Here is a 20,688-nt window from a genome sequence, read left to right as displayed (position 1 = left end):
AAGTTAGCAGCAGCTTCTAATGCAAAGGGATAGAGCCAATATGTTACTCAGTTAGCCCTCTAGAAATGCGTTGGTAGAAGAACGAGGAGATTTGATATAGGATGATTCTAAGAGGACTGTATATTCTTATGAGAACGCTCACTGAAATAACAGAAGAGCTCCATTTATGCATGAATTGGCTGATAGCAACAACATAAAAGCTAAACAGAGAACTAACAGCTCTGCATGTACTTAGTCAACTTTCCCAAAAGGCTACACGTTTTACAGTTCCCAGTGCAACAAGGCAAGTAATCCAGGGACTGCAACATCTAGCCACATGCCTTTGGAAGAACCTAGGGCCTATGGCAGCTCTGGCTGGTAGAGAGTTTAAAAAAAAAAAAAAAAAAAAAAGTGCTAGCGTCCTTTCCAGCTTACCGTTGCTGATTTCAGGTAGATCAAATTTAGTGAAGTCCCACCACTGGAGCCGGTAGGTTGTGTTGGCAATGTTGCTGGCTACTGCTGACTGTCCATCCCCAATCACAGCCCCTACAGAAAAGGGGGAAATAATTAGCAACTTAACCTCCAAAAGACCACCTGGAAAATAGTTCAGGAGACATAAAAACCCATAGAATACTCATCAAAATCCAATACACAATACACACTCTGAGTTCTTAAAGAAACCTTATTTATAGAAATGGCAACACCTTCTAAATAAACCACAGAGCACAGGAAATTAATAGGAAAGCACATCCCAGCCACACATTTCTGAAAGAAAAGAAAACCGATAAGAGAAAATATTTGCCCAGATACAGGCAGAAGTCCGGATCTGATTCAGTCCAAGCGCATTCTATTTTACTGGCACTAGTGAAGCTACATTTCACAGACCCAAAATTTTCCAGTACACCTACGAAGGCAGACCAGAGTATATAGTAAGCAACAGTGTTGCCCTGCCAGATCACAAATATTTGTGGACACATTCTCTACTTTTACTGTAAACTCCACTCTTAGAGGGTGCAGGTTGCCTACAATATTTGCCACAGTGAAGATTATAACTAAATATTAACAACCTTAATTACCTGAAATGAAGGTGAAATTAGAACCCACTGTTAAGCCCTTGACACAGATAGTCCTTTTTGGACCCTTTGAAATAACAGCAGAGTACCACTTCAGGCAAACGACAACATCCTTGCTAATATGATCCAGGCAACAGCCCAAAGCACAAGGCTAAGCAGTATGCTTGAGAAACTTATGCAAAGAACATCATCTTCCAGTCAGAAAGGAACTGCCACTAGTACCTCAAGTTGGCATATATGTAAAAAAGCTCACAGGCATTAAACGCAATCCCTGTGGAGACAAGCGGAGAAAAGAAACAGTCCTCCCAAAGCAGTACTGGCATCAAGAAAAAATCTCTTGCTACTCCTAGTTGCTCAGACACCGACACCTTCATACGCGAGCAGCCCTTGTACTACAGTCACACACTGACCCCCAGTGAAACTCAAGGCAAGAAAGTTTGATAAGAGAGAGTAAAACAAGATCATCCCCAAGCACAAATGAGGAAAAATGCAGCCTTCAGACTCTAAGCAGTCTGGATTTAGACATCTCAACACTGATGGGAAGCACAGACAAAAGTCAGTAACTTTGTTTTCCCAGAAGGGCTGGTCCAGGACTCTGCTGCCCCAGGAACAATCGTGGAAGAGACATCATCTCTTGGACAATTCTGTTTCTGATAAAGGGCAGGCCAGCTGCCCTTGCAGACAGCTAAAAAGCTTGCTAATTGATAGTAAAGGAAAGTGGTACAGAGGAAGGTGAGCAGACTAAGGCTGGATTCTTTTACTTTCCTTATCAAATCCAAGCAGAACACTCAGGGCTGTAAAATAAAGGTGGCCTGAAAACAAGCGCATACGCACAAACACGGTTTACATTTTCTCTGCAAAGTAAAGAGCAAGGAGAGGAGAGGGGGGCAAGGCAGAGCAGGCAAAGCAAATTCTAGACCACTGCTGATAAACACAGAGAAAGACATCAAGAGGGCTGCTGCTAGTCCCATTTTCATAGATAAGCTGTCTTCAGTCCTGGTTTTCAGGTCTGGAGAAAACTCAGAAAATATGCCAAGAGCAAGATTTCTGAGCAGTCAGCTTTACACTGTGTATTCAACTGTGCCAGGCCTCCAGCAATTGACAGACCTCCATTGTGCTTCTGCTCAGTCTCTGTATCTGCCTCTGTCAGATGCTCACACATCACTTGGAGAGCAGAATTAAGAATATTTCCATTGCTCTTGCATATGCCCAAGGCCTTGTTCTCTATATCCCCCAAAACAAAGATCTCCTCTAAACAAAAAGATATGCACTGGAGAAAGTTGATTCAATGCATTAATGAAATTACATTTTTCAACCAGAAGTGGAGGAAGGACAATTAAATTTCATGTTGCTTCACCTTTAAAAGTCTCCCCCTTGCAAATCAGTGTTTGGTACAGAACAGCAGCCCTTTTGCTGTGCTGCCTCCACCACCGGATGGAGAACAGAAAATAAGTTTCTATCTAAATTTCAAGCAGTGGGACTGGCTGCACAGAAACAGTAACTAACACTGCTAACTAGGTAATAACTGCATTACAGGACTGAATGAGACAAGAAAAGAAATACTCTGCAAACACGGACAATGGAAGTACTACTCAGGGTACATCATTCCAGAATATTTATCTTATTACAGATGAACATTACAAGGTCTTCTCCTGCTTTGCAGTGAGAACAAACTTGGTAGATTATCCTCCAGTTCATATATTACTTGCCATGCCTATCTTAGGAGAGTAATCTTGCACTCACTCCCTTCACCTCATAGTAGAGGGCTAGCAACATCATTAACCACTGCACAAACAGCAAGCGTGTCTGGCTCATACAACAACTGTTGTACCTATCGCTAAAAGTAACACCAAAAAGGCGTTAGCGAGAGTTTATGACATTTTTCCATTGAGATTCTGGTGTTCTCATCCCTTTCCCTGGAACTCTGAGGTTAGTTATGATGTTCATTTAAACCTCTTGTCCCCTCTACCTTGACAGGTGGTCACATCTTGCGCAGGAAAGGCCAACAAAGAAAAGAAGCAGTTCTCCTTCATCTACTTGACAGCTCTGCACAACATTCAGAGTCAGCAAAAGCTATCAACTAAGGTTAGTGCTTCAGGCAACTTAAATACTATTATCAAACAGATGAGGACACGGAACAAAGTTTATAGCTGAGTGAAAGTGCCTATTCAGAAGGATTGGGTCCACTTCTCAAAGGATCCAAACCAGTGCCCAAGCGCTAATGCCAATTCCATTATCTACATATTTTTATTAAATAATTACCTCCATTTAAACTAATTACATAGTTGAGAATTATAATTATTAAAGCAGATCTAGTTACATATAACAAAATGCAATAACTTTTGTATCACTAACCCCACCAGGAGCTGAACACATGTACTGTCCTACAGTGAAGACAACTAAAAGTGAGGAACATTTCGGACACTCAATTTAGGGAGGAAAGTAATCCCCAGTACACAACTCTGCTGTCCTAACCCTTTTTGTTCTCTTTTTCCAGTGGTTAATAAGGCAGATTTGAGACTACAGGTGAAAAACTTAACAAGAATGTTAAAATCTTCACTACAGAGCTTCCATTCACTGTACAGCTTGAGAACTCATTGTCAGTGCAGGCTTCGCCTAGGCAGGCTTTCAGCCTTGGTAAGAGCACAAGAAAGTGCTGTTGCCTCTTTAGTTCCAGTGTAACCTGCAGGCAAAACAAAAAACAACCAAAAAAAACCCCACACCACTTCAGCTTCGTAAATATGGGCAGCAGGAGATCAGCTCTTACAAGGAAGAGTTCTCACCAAACACTTGACAGTCTCTCCTGATTCCTGGATCTTCCATTGTTTGATGGAATCACAAGTGACTGCAGTAGGTACCCGAGGGTCTCGGGCTTGTCATCACCATGAACAAAACGACCTTTTTCTGCAGAGAAGATGTAGATTTCAGAATGCTGAAATCCAAAGTGAAGGCCAATTGAAATGCAGTGAATGTAGGTTTGACTGGCAGCTTTCCTGTGTCTGTCTATCACTGGGTAATAAACACTGGGTGATGGCAGAAACGAAGATAAATGCTTTCAGGACCCCCCCCCCTCCTTCCACCACTCCGATCTCCATCCGCCCCCACTCAGCACATGACAAGAGAGTTTAAAGAGTTGGGGGGGGGGAAGTCTTAACAAAGACTTGAAAAAACAAAAAATCTCTTCTTATAGGCCACCTACACGTGACAGTTATTTAACCATCAGTCTCAATCCCCTCAGAGGGTCCAACTCATCTTGGCATGTGGAGAAATCAACCTCTGTCAGCCAGCTATTGCTCATTTACGAGCCAAGCCGTGCAAACCAATGTTTGAGCTTAGACTGAAAAGACCAACTCTGCATGACACTCTTCAGTGAAGAGCAGGGTACTTCCAGACTACTATCAGGCTCTCATAGGAGGACCTAGTACTCTACAGCAACACAGGCCTTGGGGTACAAGTTTCAAGGATGCAGAACACCTACATATTACAGGAATTTCTTTGCCATAGACTCAACAGAAACTGGAGGGTTTATTTTGCTTGTTTGTGTGTGTGTGTTTGTTTTTTTAAGATCAGGTCCTTTATGCTTAAGTTCCTATTTTCTGGCAGACTCCCTGATACTTGGAGAAAAATTCATGAAGATGTTTAAAGATAACGTAGATAAGCTGGAGAAATCCCTGAGCTAGTTAATTTAAGCTGTGACTCAATTTGAGACCGTGATTAGGCCCTGCTATAAAATTCCCTCCGGACTGGTACCTGCATTTTTAAGCAAGAGCACCTTTGAACAGTAATTACCTCTTTAGGAGCCTGTTTGTAACTGTAGCTAACGATACTGAGGTTATCTAACAGTTGCAGAGCAAATCTATCACAGCTGGAAAATTCCACATTTTCTAGAACTAGATTTATTCTAATCCAGTGTTCAGGAAGCCCAAAATGCAGGGCAAATCTATTTAACGAACCAAGGAGAAAGCTCTTTGCTGCAAGAATGCATCAGGTTCTCTCAGACAATTCTGAAGCAATTTAGATTGAATCAAAATGTGACTACTGGTCACTGAATCCTACTGAAGTGGGTGGAGTTGTAATAGACGCTTGGACATCTCTGACCCTGAAATATTTTATGGAGAAGCCTTTTTTGGGGGACTACCTTCGATCACAGGAAATACATTCTCTCCTGGACATGATTTTGACAAATTCCAGCAAACCTCTGTTCCAGGCTACCACAGACACACTGCCTTTGAAATGGCAAAGCTCACTAAAAGAACTGGACTAACGCTCTAGAAACCGTATGCAGAGCAGCCTGGTATTTTCAAGGATTCATTTTGATAAGTAGCCATTTCAAGAGACTGTTTTATCAGCAAGCTTTAAATAGGAAATGGGCAAAATTACTGTTATTCAATGAATGAACGTACAAAATGTTAATTAGTTCAGCACATGCTAAGCACTGAAGGAAGCTTAGATTCTGTGATGTTAACTGAGAAAGCTCCAAAGAGATCTATGCTCTCCAAAGACTGGACTCTTCCAAAAGGCCATTATTTTTCCTTTACCCCAATTGTACAACAATAAGAAGAAATGCAATTCACCATTCACGCTCACTGCTATTACAAAAATTTCCTTTCAACAGGAGCAATACTTAGCATGCCCAGTTCCACAGCCCTACAATCAACGGGAACTTGAGCAGACCCCAGCTGCAGGGAGCGAAGAGGACTGTCCTAATAGGATCTAAGTCAAGTGCCCAAGGGCTTCACTCACATTGTGAACAATGCAAGCATCACACAGAAAATAATTTCACTGCCACAAGCTTCAGACTTCAAAAGAAAAATCAATTGATTTGCAAGAACGAAGACAAACAAACAGATGCCTGCCCAAAGCCTCCATCCCTAGTACAGTCATGATGATGCCTTAACATCTTACCTTGCTGACATTAGAGACCTTCCTCTGTCTGGTCAGATAACATTTAATAAAGAAATGCTTATAGCATTTGATGGTAGAGTCTAGTTTCCCTGAAAGGAAACTGGAAGAGGTTAAGATCCTCTTCAAATGCATTTCTCTCATCAGAATAGTTTGCACTCCACCAATCAAGCTGATAATTTTTCTCCCTAAGAGACAGAATCCCTGCTTCCCTGCTGTTCTTCACCCATAGAGATACCGCTCTTCATGCCACCCTGCTACAGCAGGGAGTAGGAAAATCAACTATGAAAGAGCACTGTGACTTTCCAGAACTAACAGCAGTCAAGACAAAAGTATTTCACGTAGAACCCCTCAGACTAGAAAAAATATCATACTCTCCTCAGTGACAAATAAGGTATCTTAACATAGCCTTTGTACACATGTATGGATTAAGCAGACTTTTTAAAAAGCACTTTCATTCTACTCAGCATGACCAGTAAGGAACAAGCAGTTTCAACTTCTTCCTTAAGCTACTTGAAGTCTCTTGGCCTCTGGTAGTCATAGACCACGGTCTCCAACTTGCCAAGAACTTCTGCAACCATCCATATCACATATTCATAGTTGAGCAGGAAACTAATAAAGGAATTCCTTCTTATTGCCTCCTAAATCGCTACCAGTTATCACCGCTAGCAACCTTGCCACAAGAAAAGTCTGTCAGGATTAAAAAAAAAAAAAAATCTTGCACACTATTTTGTCTATAAGATAGATAGTCTCTCATGCCATAAGGCAAAATCTAGGTGATGAGCAATACTATCTGAACTGTGGGAATATCAGTATGTCTTACTCAAGCCTCACCTTAGCAATAAATAGAGAGTAAAATGACTGCTTAGCAGCTGCTAGAAAGCAGAAGGGAGGGATGAGACAAGTGAGAGGTTGACTTTGAAAAATGAAACACATAGCAGCAGTTGTATCTTGATAGTGATATGTAATTATTTGGTCTGTATGGATTCACTACGTCAGAGAATCTGCATAGCGTAGATGTCCCTTCTTGCAAGGTAGCAAGTACTGTACAACCACATTGGTTGCTTTACCCTATGTAAGAGCATGCATGCACACATTCCCACATACTGATTTAAACAACAAAACCAGATTTGTTTAGGGAGTACCATAAGGCTCCTGAGATTCTAATACTACACATCACTCCAGTACTGTACGTACAGAGAAGGAGATGCTCCATGAACTACACAGGTGAAAATAAACGTTACTGGGCTACAGAATCAACTGAAATCTGTCCACAAATAGAAACGTTCTATCATTAAGAGAATCTGATAGAAAAAGGTTGTGGAAGCTAAAGAAATTATCTGTTACCAGCTCATAAATTGCTTGAGAAGTCTGTGGGTAAATTTCCTTATTTAGATTTGGGACCCACGCTGGGAAACATGAGTCAAGGCCGGAGTCTTCCCAGAGCAGCTGTTGGAGGCTTTAAAAGAAGTTCCTATAGATATTGTTTCATGTTTTGAGAACACTTCTTTATTTTCACGTGACCATAGCACGTGTCAAAAGCATGCCTCATTCTACCATGTGATTCATGCAGTAAAACATGTTTCCTACAGTATAGGATTTTAGAGAAAATAATCAAGCACTAAAAATACATTTCCATCTGCATTTTATTTCATCTAATATTTTGTTTCAACCTTTTCTGCAGATTCTCAGCCTTTCAGATGATTTTGTCATCTGTACACACAAAGAAACTCTAACAAAAAAAACAATGAGTAAAGGGTTGGAGGAAGGGATTAACACTTTCTTCCTTATTTCTGTTATTTGACACATCATACAATCCTCTCGTACTCAGATTCACAGTTATGATAGCCATCAGCTACTGCCTTGTCACGGGAGTCAGAAAACTATTGGCCAAATACTGGGGAGATAAATACAATTTTACTTTGTCAATGTGAGGAGAAGCAAAGATCTGGGTTACAGTCTTTTCTCCATCTGGAGGTATGTATCAATCTATTAAAAATCAGTAAGATACTACATTTGCAGTCACTTCCCTTCCAAGCAACTAACACTGCAAGCAAAAAGTGTTTTTCGGAATGAAACTGGCAGGGGCTGAGAGGGTGAGGGGAGTAAATGAGGCCAGGACACATTGCTGGATGAAAAAGCAGAGGAGAGCTGAACTTCGCAATCTCCAAAAAAAAAAAAAAAAAGAAAAAAGAAAAAAGAAAAAAAACCGCCACACACACAAAAAAACCTTCTTTCACCTTCTGTTTGAACCCACACATGAGGGCAAGGGCACGTTCAGAGTCTTCCTCCTTCCTAAATTTTCCAGAAACAGTAGGTGTCTCTTGAATCAAATCAAAATGCCAAGTTTCTCCTGCCAGAGTTTAAGTTTCACAAAATCCCTGTGAAGGTGAACTAGCAAGGTCTCAATAGCTAATCTGTGCTGTGTGTCACATGGGCTCCTCCCTCTGCCAGCTCTGCCCCTTGCAATGCCTCCACTTTCTTGTACTGCTAAATCCTTTGCATCGCTTCCAAGCCCATCATTAAATGCTGTTGGAAGTCTGCTTCTTAACCTTCACATCTGTGTTTATCCTCTGCACAAAAACAGAGTGAAATCTGTGCCTGGCAGGCATTTCCTTTTGTAAAGCCCCCTTTTCTTTCCCTTTCTGACTTTTCAGAGCATGAAATGTGCCAGCTAATCCAAACTGCCTCAGATGGTGAGTCTTGTGGAGATGAGACAAAGAGGGGAGCCTTCCACCAAGGAGCACAACTCTGCACAGGCCGTGAGCAGTCACCAGACTTAAGCTCTCAAGTCTCCGGAGCTCCCGTCTTGCTTTGCCACGTTTCTGAAGCATGCAAGGACAAACCTCCCCATGCAGTTATAGCAGAAAGGAGGACCTGCTCTCCCCGATTTCCCCTCCTCTGCTTAAACAGCCCTTTGAGCACAAGAGCTGATCTGAGCTCATTGTACCACACAACTCAGGTACCGGTTGGGCTGAGTCCTCAAATAGTGCGGCTATATGCCAAAGCAAAGAAGCTAAACATCAAATTTTAAAGACTCATTTGCCTGTCTGGACGCCTGCCCCAATTCTCTTATCTGAATAAAAAGCTTGCAAAGTCTCACTGGCATGCACAGTCAGCCTTTTCATCAGCAATACCTTGTCCAGGAATACAGGCCAAGAAATGGAACCATTACAGTACTAGGATCCTTTTGCCTCCAGCAATCATTAATGAAGTTAACTCTCTGGTCTAGCAGAGGTTGCCTGGATTCAGAGGAATATTTCAATTGCAACAATAGAAAATCCCTTCACAAGGCTGCTCTCATTCCCTAACTAGAAGGTCCTTACCACTCAAGGCTCATATTAACTTGCGTTCTCTACAGTTGTCATCATCCACACTATTAGGCCTATTACAGTTCACTCATCTAACACAGATGCTACTGTAGCATCAGACCCTAATCCAGTCTTGCCAAAAAGCCTGCATGTAATTCTAGATAATTTGGAGCTCCTGCAACTTTCAGTTTAGCAACTGACACACTTACCAACCTCATCCCATATTCTATCTAGGTTTTACTTTATCATCAATTCCCTATGTTAAAGATTGGTGTGGCCACAGCTTTAGTTCACCCCAAAAAATTCCTTTTCTGAGCAGATACTTAAACAGTGACGGAGACTATTCCAAATCAACATAACTGCACCAGCAGGCAGATGCAGAACAAAGGCGAAAATACCTAGTGAAACTGCTTTTACATAGAATAGCCGTTTTTTTACTGTGAGTGTGCATTTTAACTACACAAAACCCAATTAATCCAAACAAATCAGCAAGTCGAATGCCTGCTACTGCCTCTGCAGCTCTTAATGCAAGAACATGTGCTTAGTACAACTTTAAAAGCGAAATACTCATTTTCAGTGGAAAAAACTCAACAGTATCTTTATAGAACATACGAATGCCTTATCAATCACTACCTTGCAATACAAAACTTTCACTAATCCAAAAAGCAATATGTTCCCTAAAAGCATTTGAATGACCAAGTTTTCGCTGTATATCAGTGCAACACAAAGCTTCCACACTGAAGCCACTTTCTCACTGTGGCAATAGCAGTATGCACGTATGCCATAGCAGTATGCTTCGGAGCTTTCTGTTAAATCTCCAAGCACAGAAACACATTCAAAGGCTTCTACTCACCAGTGAATGGAAGACTTGGACAAATTCTTTCTATCCCTAAATACGTTTCAAGACTAGCTACATTACAGCGTAAGCCCTAACCATCAAAACCTACAAGGAAAACGCTGTGTCAGCCTAGTAACATGGACAAAGCTGCCATCACAATACAGAGCACTAAGCTAAACATGCTCAGTGGTTGATTACATTTCACAGTCATAATATCCTGTGAACAGGATACCTCTGCTGAGGAAATACTTGCCTGCTCCGAAACTGTACTTATGTAGGGAAGGTTAAGATGAAGTCATGTGTCCTTGGAGGAAATGCAACTCCATTAATAAGAATGCAGGTCCTGACAACTTAAATAAACAAACTTCATATAATAAACTAACAGAGTGTCTTAGGGGAAAATGAACAGCTGACAGGTGGCATTTATGAAATGTATTTTAGAAGTGCACTGTGCTCGTTAAGGGTGTCTACCCAGTCCAACAGCTCCTGCATAGTCGGCTCCTGCATAGTCACTGTGTCTGCAAAGTCACCAAGCACTAACCTTGCCTAGGGAACACAAAGCTGGAAGGACATCACCGAGGGAGCAATTCATGAGGCCTCTCCAATCTGATGAGCAAAAGGAGAGAAGGCAGGACTGCAACTGCACAGCAGGCAGTCAGCTAGTTCTTTTCTGGGTAAAGCAGTGAGCAAGGAGTCAATAGAAAGGGGCAGAACATAAGCAAAGTGGGGAAAAAAACAGAAACTATCAATAGTGAAACTAACGGAAATGCAGTTTAAAATTAAAGGACTGAGAGGGAAAGGAAGAAGCCAAAGCTGGAAGAACACAATGAGGAGACCACACTGTTCCACTGGAAAAGAACAAAGTAAAAGAAAACTACAGTAAATAAAGTACTTGGCTCATGCAATGTTTTGAATACTTTCTGATGGAGAAAGTTTTGAGGGCAGTTTGGGATGATCCAGATGACAGCCATGGGAGTGAGACTCCTTCCTTATTGCCATTAGTTTCAATACACAAAGCAGGTTCCAACATCTCAGGGAGCAATAATCTCCACATAGAGCCAATGCAGGGATTCAGGTTTACAAAGGTAAACCTGAGATCTCAGAGTAAGCAGAACAAGACTGACAAAGTACCCTGGTCCAGACCCCACTAGAGCAGCGTGCAACAACATGAATGTAATAGCACAACACTCAGAACAGAGCGACACTACTCAGTCAGAGTTCCCAGAAGGTAGCAGGACTCCACGAAGCAGTTCAGCTAAGCCTCATAACCTTGCAGTGACTTGTGTAAATCACCGCCACAGCTGAGTTCAACCCAGACAGGTCCAATTCACTGCAATTCCAAAAGCAACTGCAAGATCAAGAGAGACTGCCACGTTTTCCTTTTACTTTAAGGAGTGTTAAAAGTCAAACTCAAATCCACACACGCAAAAACTGAAGTCAAACCTGAGCTTGGGGCAGCAGTAGAGCAGCTCAGCTACTCAGCATGCAGGCCCTGGGCTTCACAAGGGATGGTTACTTCAAATAGGTTTTTATTTCTTTTTAGGGCAGACTTGACCTTAATCCAACTTGAATTAATTCCTAATACTTTTAAAGGATGCTAAGCAGACCTGACCAAGAAGCTACTATCCTATATAACCAGTGCAGCTACTCCAATGCATTTATAAGCAAAAGTGGAGGGAAATTCAGATAGTGTAAATGGAGCAATCCCTATTTGCAGGTTGACAGTACACAGAATGAAGATGTGGAAGAGGCCATGCTTTGTGGGAGATAGAGGTCACAAACTAATAAGAAACCGTGGCAAGAAGCTCCAAGATCTCATCCTCCCAGCAGCAGAACCTAGAGGTCCAGCTCCCAGTCTCAAGTATCAGCACTGGTACAGACCAGAAGATGATGAATACTCCAAGTTACCCTCTGAGTTCTAGGGCTCAGTGTAAAATTACATCCCCACAGAACAATTTTGTTGGGCCTTCCAGTTCAGAGGGACAGCAGAAGGTAGGCAGTAACTCACTAAAACTATAGGAGTGGGAGACAGACATCTCTCTCGTAACAGCTCTGCACAGTCAGCCAGCTGGAGAGAGGGCACTGTTACCACATCTACCTTGTTTAATTGAGGCACTTAAAGCATAGACATTAAGGACTGTATGTGCACATTCAACAGCAAGAACTCTGAAATAAAAGAAACTTATGGCAGAGGAGAGGTCATTAGCTAGCTCTCAGCAGTGACTTTTTTTCCAATGAGAACTACAGTATCAGTACAGCCTACTTTGCAGATAACAGTGCTGCATTTTGCATTGCTAGGTCTATTAGGTCTTGCACCTTGTTCCAGATGGCTTTCTGCTGAGGAGGCTAGGCCTGTAGGAGCTGCTACCTGCCACAGACAAAAAAAAAAAAACAAAAAACCACCACCCACATCACACGTTTGCGCTACTTTGACATTTCCAGTTACAGTTAGTTTCCTTGCAAGCAGCAAAGTCACAACAACGTTCTGCCTTCAGCTTCCACTATTTCTTGTGTCAACAGAAATATATATACCTAACGAACAAAGGGTCTTCTGTGGAACCTCAACAGCCAAGTTGGGCCAGGAGAAGGTAGAAACACACCCCCCTCATGCTCTTTCCATTACTATGCCTTCCACACAGAGGACCCCATTCAGGTCCTCAACTAAATACTTTCTCACCTCATCATTCAAAGGCTTTGCAAATTTGTTCACCCCATCTGGCCCGCAAATTCTTTCTCTAACCTGTTATTGAATCCTTCCCCACCATACCCTAACGTCTTTCAGTATTTACTATCAACCTTTTTTCCTCATGTGTGGTCATTCTGTCTTCCTATGATTTCCAGTCTATAAGCACTATTAGTTACTCACCTGCCCTCAACCCTCTTCCTCCTATATCTTCCTTCCTTTTTGTTCTGTCAAAGTAGTTTTGGATTTTCTCCAAGCTCTCCAATCTCCTCATAAGGAGTTGGGGGTTTCTTCGCCTCTTTCTTCACAGTCATGCCCCCCACCAGATTTTGGGCTTGACTCGCTCCTGACACCAGCTCTTATTTCACCATCTATTGCAAGCCATCTCTAATGAAAATCCTGTCACAAGACTAATTCCCTCCACTTCACAGACTTCTCTTACTTCTGTCATTGCCTTAGGAAAGCCACAAAGGTTTGATCCAGCTGGACTCTGACATAAACCAAGAGACAGAGCTCCTCAAACAACCTGTGTGTGCAGCACACCAGGAGATATGCATCACATGGCTGGGTGTATGCATGCCCACACCATGAATGCTAATAGGAACAATTGTTTGAAAGAAGAGCGCTTCTCCAACTTAACTGAAACCCACGCCTGCAATTCCAGCTCCCTTGTCACCACCTTTGACTCATTTCTCAAACCCTCCCCTTCTCCAGCCTCCTTTTCTCTGTGCAGAATCTCAATTACTTATAAGAAAATTACAAAGTGACATTACTTCCTCCATCTTTCCAACTCGCCTTCCCTTCCCCTCCTACAAATCCTCTCATCACATACAGAAGCATCTTCCCAGCACTGCTAAGCATTCTGCCCACCCCAGTGATTTTATCCTCATCTCCCGATTTCTTTTATGCTGATTTCCATCCCGTAACATTTGTCAGTACACCTTTTTTATGCTCTTCTCTTTCTTCTCACAATACAAATATCCATGAAGTTCTTACTTCTCAGAATTCCTCACATACGCTGGACCACAGTTTGGACGTGTAGGGTGAGAAGGGGAAACATATTTAGTGTCACCTCTTCTTTGTGATCCATCTTCTTCATATTTCTAGCTCTCAGACTACACTCAGACTACACCATGTGAACTCCTGGCACTTTCTTTCTTTTCTTTTTTTTTTTTTTTTTTTTTGGACAAATCCAACTTGGACCATCTCCAGTCTCTCAAATACTACCGAAACTGCTCTGTCTCTAGTGACCTCTTCCTGGCCAAAGCTCAGAACTAGTATACTAATCATTGGTATCCCTAACTTGTCAAAAGCAGTAACAGTTTTAATGCTTGGACTTTTCTCCCTGGGCTTCTGTAAATGAGCTCCTGATTTGCCACTTTCATCACCATCACTCTGTCCACACCAGAAGATCCTGAAGGAGACAAATGTGCAATTTTGAACATCACTGCAACTTCTTCCACATCAATCTCTGCGCTTACTGCCAGCTCTGAAGTTATTTAATTGGTCATAAGCCACAGCTACACACCCTCTCCCATGCATTGCTGCAAGAAACAGGTGGGTTGAAGAAGCTCAGCACAGTCGAAGTTGGAGTTTCAGGCAGTTGTAGTCCTTTCAAACAGTGCTTGAAGCAAGGGGAAAAGATATGGATCTGGTTCAAAGGTGAGCAAGAGCTGGACTCAAAAGCCAGACTAGTAGGGAATTCAACAGGACGTGAGAGTCCAGAGCAATTGCCTTCACAGATGAAATCCTGGTTCATTGCTCCTGCTGATTTTGAACTCTCAAACATGTCAACTCTCAAGTGCCAGGAACCGCTGGATTAGAGCCAGAACTGAGTTCAGCACGAGAGTGTGTCAACCCACTGGTCAATGAAGCAAAATACTGATTCATAGCTCCTGCTCAGCTCAGAGCAAGCTCTCTGATCTGAATGAAGACCCACCTCTCCTCTGCTCCAGCCTAGAAGTAGCATTATGCCCTTCAAAAAAAAAAAGGGGGGGGGGGGAGAGATCAGAAATGCAGCATACCTCCTTACTTCACGTACTGATTTTAGACTAACAGAAGTATAAGCAGGAACCAAATCTCTTCCTGTCTGCCATTTACTTTTGACTGAGTTTTGAGATAGTGAGTTGAAGAGTTGATCTGAGTTTATGTAGTGCCCTTATCCTGATTAGGGCCTTCCCTTGCTACTGCAGTAACACTGTTGGGGTCCTCTGCTTGACTGTCTTTAAGAGACTCTGTCCCACACAGAACAGTTGCTACCTTCCACATATTCAACATCCATAACACTTGCAACTTCTCTATTTTGTAAAAAGCCCATAGCCTAAACTTATTTCCACAGGCTCTGCCTTTATCAAGCCCATTTTCAAAACTCCTTCAGCCTCCACGCAGAGAGCAACTTCTCAGTACAGCTTACATTAAGATAAAGCACAGCATCTAGGACAAACAAACCCACAAGTCAAAAGTAACTTGAAAGGGGCAGGCAAGTTGTGACCAACTAACAGTACTTTCTGGTACACCCTTCCCCCATAATCAAGAAAACCCATCAGGCCAGAACCATAAAACCAAGACAGTAAGATTAAGTAAAGACGACAGTTTGTTGAGGGAAAGTTACTAATGCAGTATCTAATAGCTAGTGACAATGTTAGACTTGCATACACTGAATTATAATAGATTGATGCATTGCTCAAATATCAAAACAAACTCTGAGGTATCATGCATAAAGATCCAATGGTACAGTCACATCTACCTGGGAAAGGGAGCCAGAAATCAATATGGGGCATCCTCACCACATCCCTTTTGCTATGGCAACAGAGTTGTATGAGTTTCCTATGTCTTTATGCCGGAGCGTCTATAAAAATCTCTATGAAAGTAGTCTATATAGGGTAAAGTAAAAAAAAGGAAAAAACAAAGACAGATTATGTTAAACACGTAAACAAAAAAAAAATCACGTCTACTCTCTTCATAAATGGCAGTCAAACAGTGCAGGTCACTGAGCGTTCCTTTCCCCTTTGCACAACAGACTGCACAGATTCCCTATCTTCCCTCTGTGCTCTAGAGTGTGGGTAACTTTCTTCCTAAAAAAGGGGGCAATTTGTGGGAAATTACTTTTTACGGCTACGTGAGCTTTACCGCCCACTAAGAGATGTGTCCCCAAGGGGCCCTCCCCGCCCACAAAAAGATGAGCGCTTCTGCAAAATGTTACCCCTTCTGATATAATGATATCCAGAAATTCATCACTTCAGCAACGCACACAAAAGGAATCAGCCCGAACCCTTCAATTATAGGAATATCATCATCTCCCCAAGCTAAGCTTCTTGCCATTCTCAAACTCAAAGCAACCTTTAGTTTCCCAGCCACCAAAACAGAAAAAGCTTATTGGGACAGCCCATATCAGCAGACAGAACACAAGCTTTCTCAGCTTCAGTGCTTGCTTCCAGCATGGGGTGCTGAAACAAACTACAGCTTGTGACACAGTGTAAACTGCTAGCTGGACCCCTCCTGCACCTAGGACCACCGAGGACATCCAATCTAGCCTCCTGTATGCTAGGAACTGTGGACTAGCACTATGCTCAAACTTCTCCTTGAGCTCAGGCAAAGCTTTCACTAGTTTAAACACTCCATTTACTGAAGAGAAACATCTGTTTCAGCAGTTAACTACCACAAGGTAAGTGGTGAGCTTTCCCTCCTTCAGGTTCTGCTGCGTAAAAGAAAAAACAAAAAACACCACACATACACAAACATTTACCGTTTGTTTCCAGTCTAATTTGGTCTGGCATCAGCTTCTGCATCTTTTTATGCCTTTTGTCTATTAAATTAAAGGATGCTCTATCAGAAATCTTTCTGCCATATAGATATATCTAGACCAATCAGGTAGTTACTACTACTTTTTTGATTAGCTAACTACATTAAACTTAAGTCACTCCACATTAAAGTTCTCCTCAGCTCATTATTCCTTTAGCTACTTCGAGCCCTTCTGAAGTGCAGACACAAGAGTTGCTCGTGGATTTGCACACCATCTGGAATGGTGTTACTGAGATCATATACAAAGACAACAGTTCACTACTCCTTGACATTACCTGCCTTATATAAACTCTTAGAACCATATCTTCACAATAGGAATTCACATTCCCTTGGTTTACACCTCATAAATCCCCAAAGACGTTTTCAGAATCACTACTTCACCCAGAACTGCCCTTCATAACGTGCAAATGTGATTTATGTTACTCATGCCAAGGTACATTATCTCACTTTGGACTGCAGTAACACTTACTTACCCACAATGTTCCTTTGTTTGGATCAGCACAAGGGATGAAGCAACTGCAGGAAAGACCTGTCCTCCAAATAAACAGATTGCCACTATTGCTTCATATTTTACTCTCTGCAGATGAAAGACTGAAGTGGATCGATGCCAGACCCCAAACTCCTGGTTCTTTGATGGACCAACAGCAACAGACCAGTAACACTGAACTTTAGGCTCCTAATAGCACTACACAGGTGGTTTACTTGAAGTACATCCTACCTCTGGCCTCAAGTCATTCTATAGAAACTGCTTTCTTTAACTGTTCAAGATCTTCCCTGTCAATTCAGCCTAATTCAGGGCCTTCAGTACCACTCCATTCCCATTTGAAATAGGCTTCCACATATGTTTTTGGAAGCATATGTCTAGGGTTGGTAACAGTAAGAGTGCATTTACACTCTCACATCTCTTTTGGGAACTGTAATCATCACTCCAGCCGCCTTCTCAACAGGATGGCAATAACGTAGCAAGCGCTTCAGGTCTCCGTGTTTGGAAACTCTTAATCGTTTAACAGGACTTCAGCAGGAGCATGAAAAAGGTGGTCATACACATTTCTCCTAAAAGAAACTCCTCTCACAGGACAGCATAACCAAGGACAACACATTGCAAACATCTCCACAACTCTTGAAACGCAGCCAGTCACAGACAATGCCTGGAGCACTTGAGTTAAGGCAGATCTTCCCAACTAATGCTAATCTCAGTGCAGTCACATTTCCAGATACTAGCCAAAAATCCCCTGATACTTGAGATCTCAAACATATCCGGTAAAACAAAGTGGTCTGCACTCGCTCTGACTGGAAAAGTTACGCTCATTCTAATGAGCGCTGGCAAATGAACTTATAAATTATGCTTCTAAAATACGGCAGCTAATCCACATTGAATCTTTCCATAGACACTTATTCTGTGTAAGCAGGTGATTGAGGGTTTTTTGCCTTTCGGTTCAGCTTACCAGAAGAGACCAAAAATGAGAGACATTTGACACAAAATAAGTATCTTCATGGAAAGCTAATAACAAAGCATTCTCCAGTAACGTCTGCTCTCTCATAGAAAAGCCTCGAAAGAGCCAGAAGTCCTCTGCAGTCAGACTCGTCACAGAGTTTTATAACAGGCTCATCTATAACTAGATGCAGCTGTATCTACTGCTGAAAGATGTTGTTTAACACAGCTTTAAACAAAACAAAATTTCATTCTCACCTACACTGAGTCTAAAAATCACTTCACTGCTCCTGTCTACTTACACAGTTCAGAGAATCACTAAACAGTTGAGATTGGAAGGGACTTCTGGAGATCACTTAGTCCAACCCCGCTGCTCAAACCAGGGTGAACTAGAGCAGGTTCCTCAAGATCATGCCCCGTTAGGTTTTGAATGTTCCCACGGATAGAGACCCCACAAACTCTCTGGGCAACCTGTTCCAGTTTGACCACCTTCAAAGCAAAATAAGTTTTCTTATACTTAAACGTAATTTCCTGCATTTCAATTTGTACTCATTGCTTCTTGTTCATTCACTGGGCACCACTGAGAAGAGTCTGCTCCGTCTTCTTTGCATCCTCCTATCAGGTATTTATACAAATTGATAAGATCCTCTTGAGTCATCTCTTCTCCTGGCTGAACAGTCCCAGCTCTCTCAGCCTCTCTCCCCACGTTCTCCAGTCCTTTGAACATCGTTATGACCCCTGGCTAGACTTGCTCCAGTAGTTCTATATCTTTCTTGTATTGGGGTGCCCAGAAATGGACATAGCACTCCAGATGCAGTCTCACAAGTGCTGAACAGAGAGGAAGGATCACTTCCCTTGACCTGCTCGTAACACTCCTCCTAACGTAGCCCAGGGTGTTGTTGGTTGTCTTTGCTGCGAGGGCACGTTTGCTGGCTCATGGTCGACCTGTCCATCAGGACCCCCAGGTCCTTTTCTGCAAAGCTGCTTTCCAGCCAGTCAGAAACCAACCGGTGCTGGTGCACGGGGTTATTCCTCCCCAGTGGCAGGACTCTGCACCCTTCATTGAACTTTAAGACTCCTGTCAGCTCATTTTTCCAGCCTATGGAGGTTCTTCTGAAAGGCAGCACAACCATCTGGTGAATCAATCACTCCTCCTACTCTTGCTGAGGGTGCACTCTGTCCCATCATCCAGGCCGCTAATGAAGAAGTTGAGCAGTACTGGCCCCACTATCAACTCCAGTGACTTGGTACACCACTACTGACTGGCTTCCAGCTGGACTTCATGCCACTGATCACAATCCCTTGAGCCCAGTAGTTCAGCCAGCTTTCAGTTCATCTCACTGTCCATTTATTTAGCATGTACTTCACTGGTTTGTCTATGAGGCTGTTATGGGAAATAGTGTTGAAAGCTTTGTTAAACCCAAGATAGCTGTTCTCTCCTCATTCATCAAGCTGGCAGTCTCATCATGGTCAAGCATGACTTCATCTTCATAAATCCGTGCTGAATACTCCCAATCATCTTCTTGTCCTTAGTATTTCTGGAAATGGCTCCCAGGATTATTTGCTCCATCATCTTCCCACGGAGACTGACCAGCCTGTAACTCCGCAAATCCTCCTTCTTGAAGATGGGGATGTCATTTGCTTTCTTCCAGTCCTCAAGAGCCTCCCCCAATCACCATGACCTTTCAAAGATAACTGAGAGCGGTCTCAAAATGACATTGGCCAGCTCCGTCAGCCCTTGTGGACATGTCCCATCAGGGCCCAAGGACTTACGTATGTCCAGTTTAAGTGTCTCTATCCTAACCCTCCTCCACTGAAGGAAAGTCCTCTTTGTTCCAGGTTTTCCCACTAGTCTCAAGGACCTAGGATCGCTGAAGGCAAGTCTTATCAGTAAAGACTGTGGCAAAGAAGGCATCGAATACCTCAACCTTTTCTGTGTCCTTTGTTAACCAGCTCCCATACCCCATTCAGCAGCAGATCCATGTTTTCTCTATTCTTCCTTTTGCTGCTGTACTCCAGATTGACTTTGGCTTTCCTAACCCCACCCCTGTATGCTTGTACAGCGTCTCTATACTCCTCACAGGTCACCCACTTCTGCTTCCACCTCTTGTATGTTTCCTTTCGTGTTTGAGTTTTTGTCAGGAGCTCCTTGTTCATCCTTGCAGGCCTCCTGCCACTCTTGCTTGACTTCCTGCTCATCCAGATGGACCATTCTTGAGCTTGGAGAAGATGAACCCTGGGGAAAAAAAAAAATTTCAACCAGCTCTCCTGGATCCCTCTTCTCTCCAGGACCATCTTCCATAGGATTTTTCCAAGCAGCTCCCTGAGCAAGCCAAAGCCTGCTCTCCTGAAATCTAGGGCTGCCATCCTATTTTTTGCCTGCTTCTCAGGATCCTCAGCTCCACCATCTCACGATCACTGCAGCCAAGGTTGCTGCCCAGTTTCACATTCTCGACCAGTTCTTCCTTGTTTATAGGCATGAGGTCCAGCAGAAAACCTCCCCTCATCAGCTCCTCAGTCACTTGTGTCAGGAAGTTTTAATGAACGCACTCCAGAAGTCTCCTGTATTGCTTGTAACCTGCTGTGCTGCCCCTCCAGCAGACATCAGGATGGTTAAAGTCCCCCATGAGGACCAAGGCCTGTGAATGTGAGGCTCTTCCAATTGTCTG

At 42.8% G+C, this 20,688-nt stretch overlaps 1 protein-coding gene across 9 annotated transcripts in view; it reads right to left on the bottom strand.

The window, feature by feature from the left end:
• Window positions 1-20,688, bottom strand: part of AMBRA1 (autophagy and beclin 1 regulator 1) — a 138,315-nt gene that overhangs the window by 50,355 nt on the left and 67,272 nt on the right. For all 9 annotated transcript variants that reach the window (XR_011141457.1, XR_011141458.1, XM_068945801.1 and 6 more), the window contains one exon: window positions 415-525. Coding sequence is in view for 7 of the 9 variants with exons in the window: in XM_068945801.1 (XP_068801902.1) it covers window positions 415-525 (111 nt within the window). In the remaining 2 variants the exon portion in view is untranslated. The remainder of the gene's footprint in view (window positions 1-414; window positions 526-20,688) is intronic.

The sequence above is a fragment of the Struthio camelus genome, chromosome 5, assembly GCF_040807025.1.
Source record: "Struthio camelus isolate bStrCam1 chromosome 5, bStrCam1.hap1, whole genome shotgun sequence".
In the NCBI taxonomy this organism is placed as follows: Eukaryota; Metazoa; Chordata; class Aves; order Struthioniformes; family Struthionidae; genus Struthio; species Struthio camelus.
The sequence above is the reverse complement of the archived record's forward strand: the minus strand, read 5'-3'. Positions and strand labels throughout refer to the sequence as shown.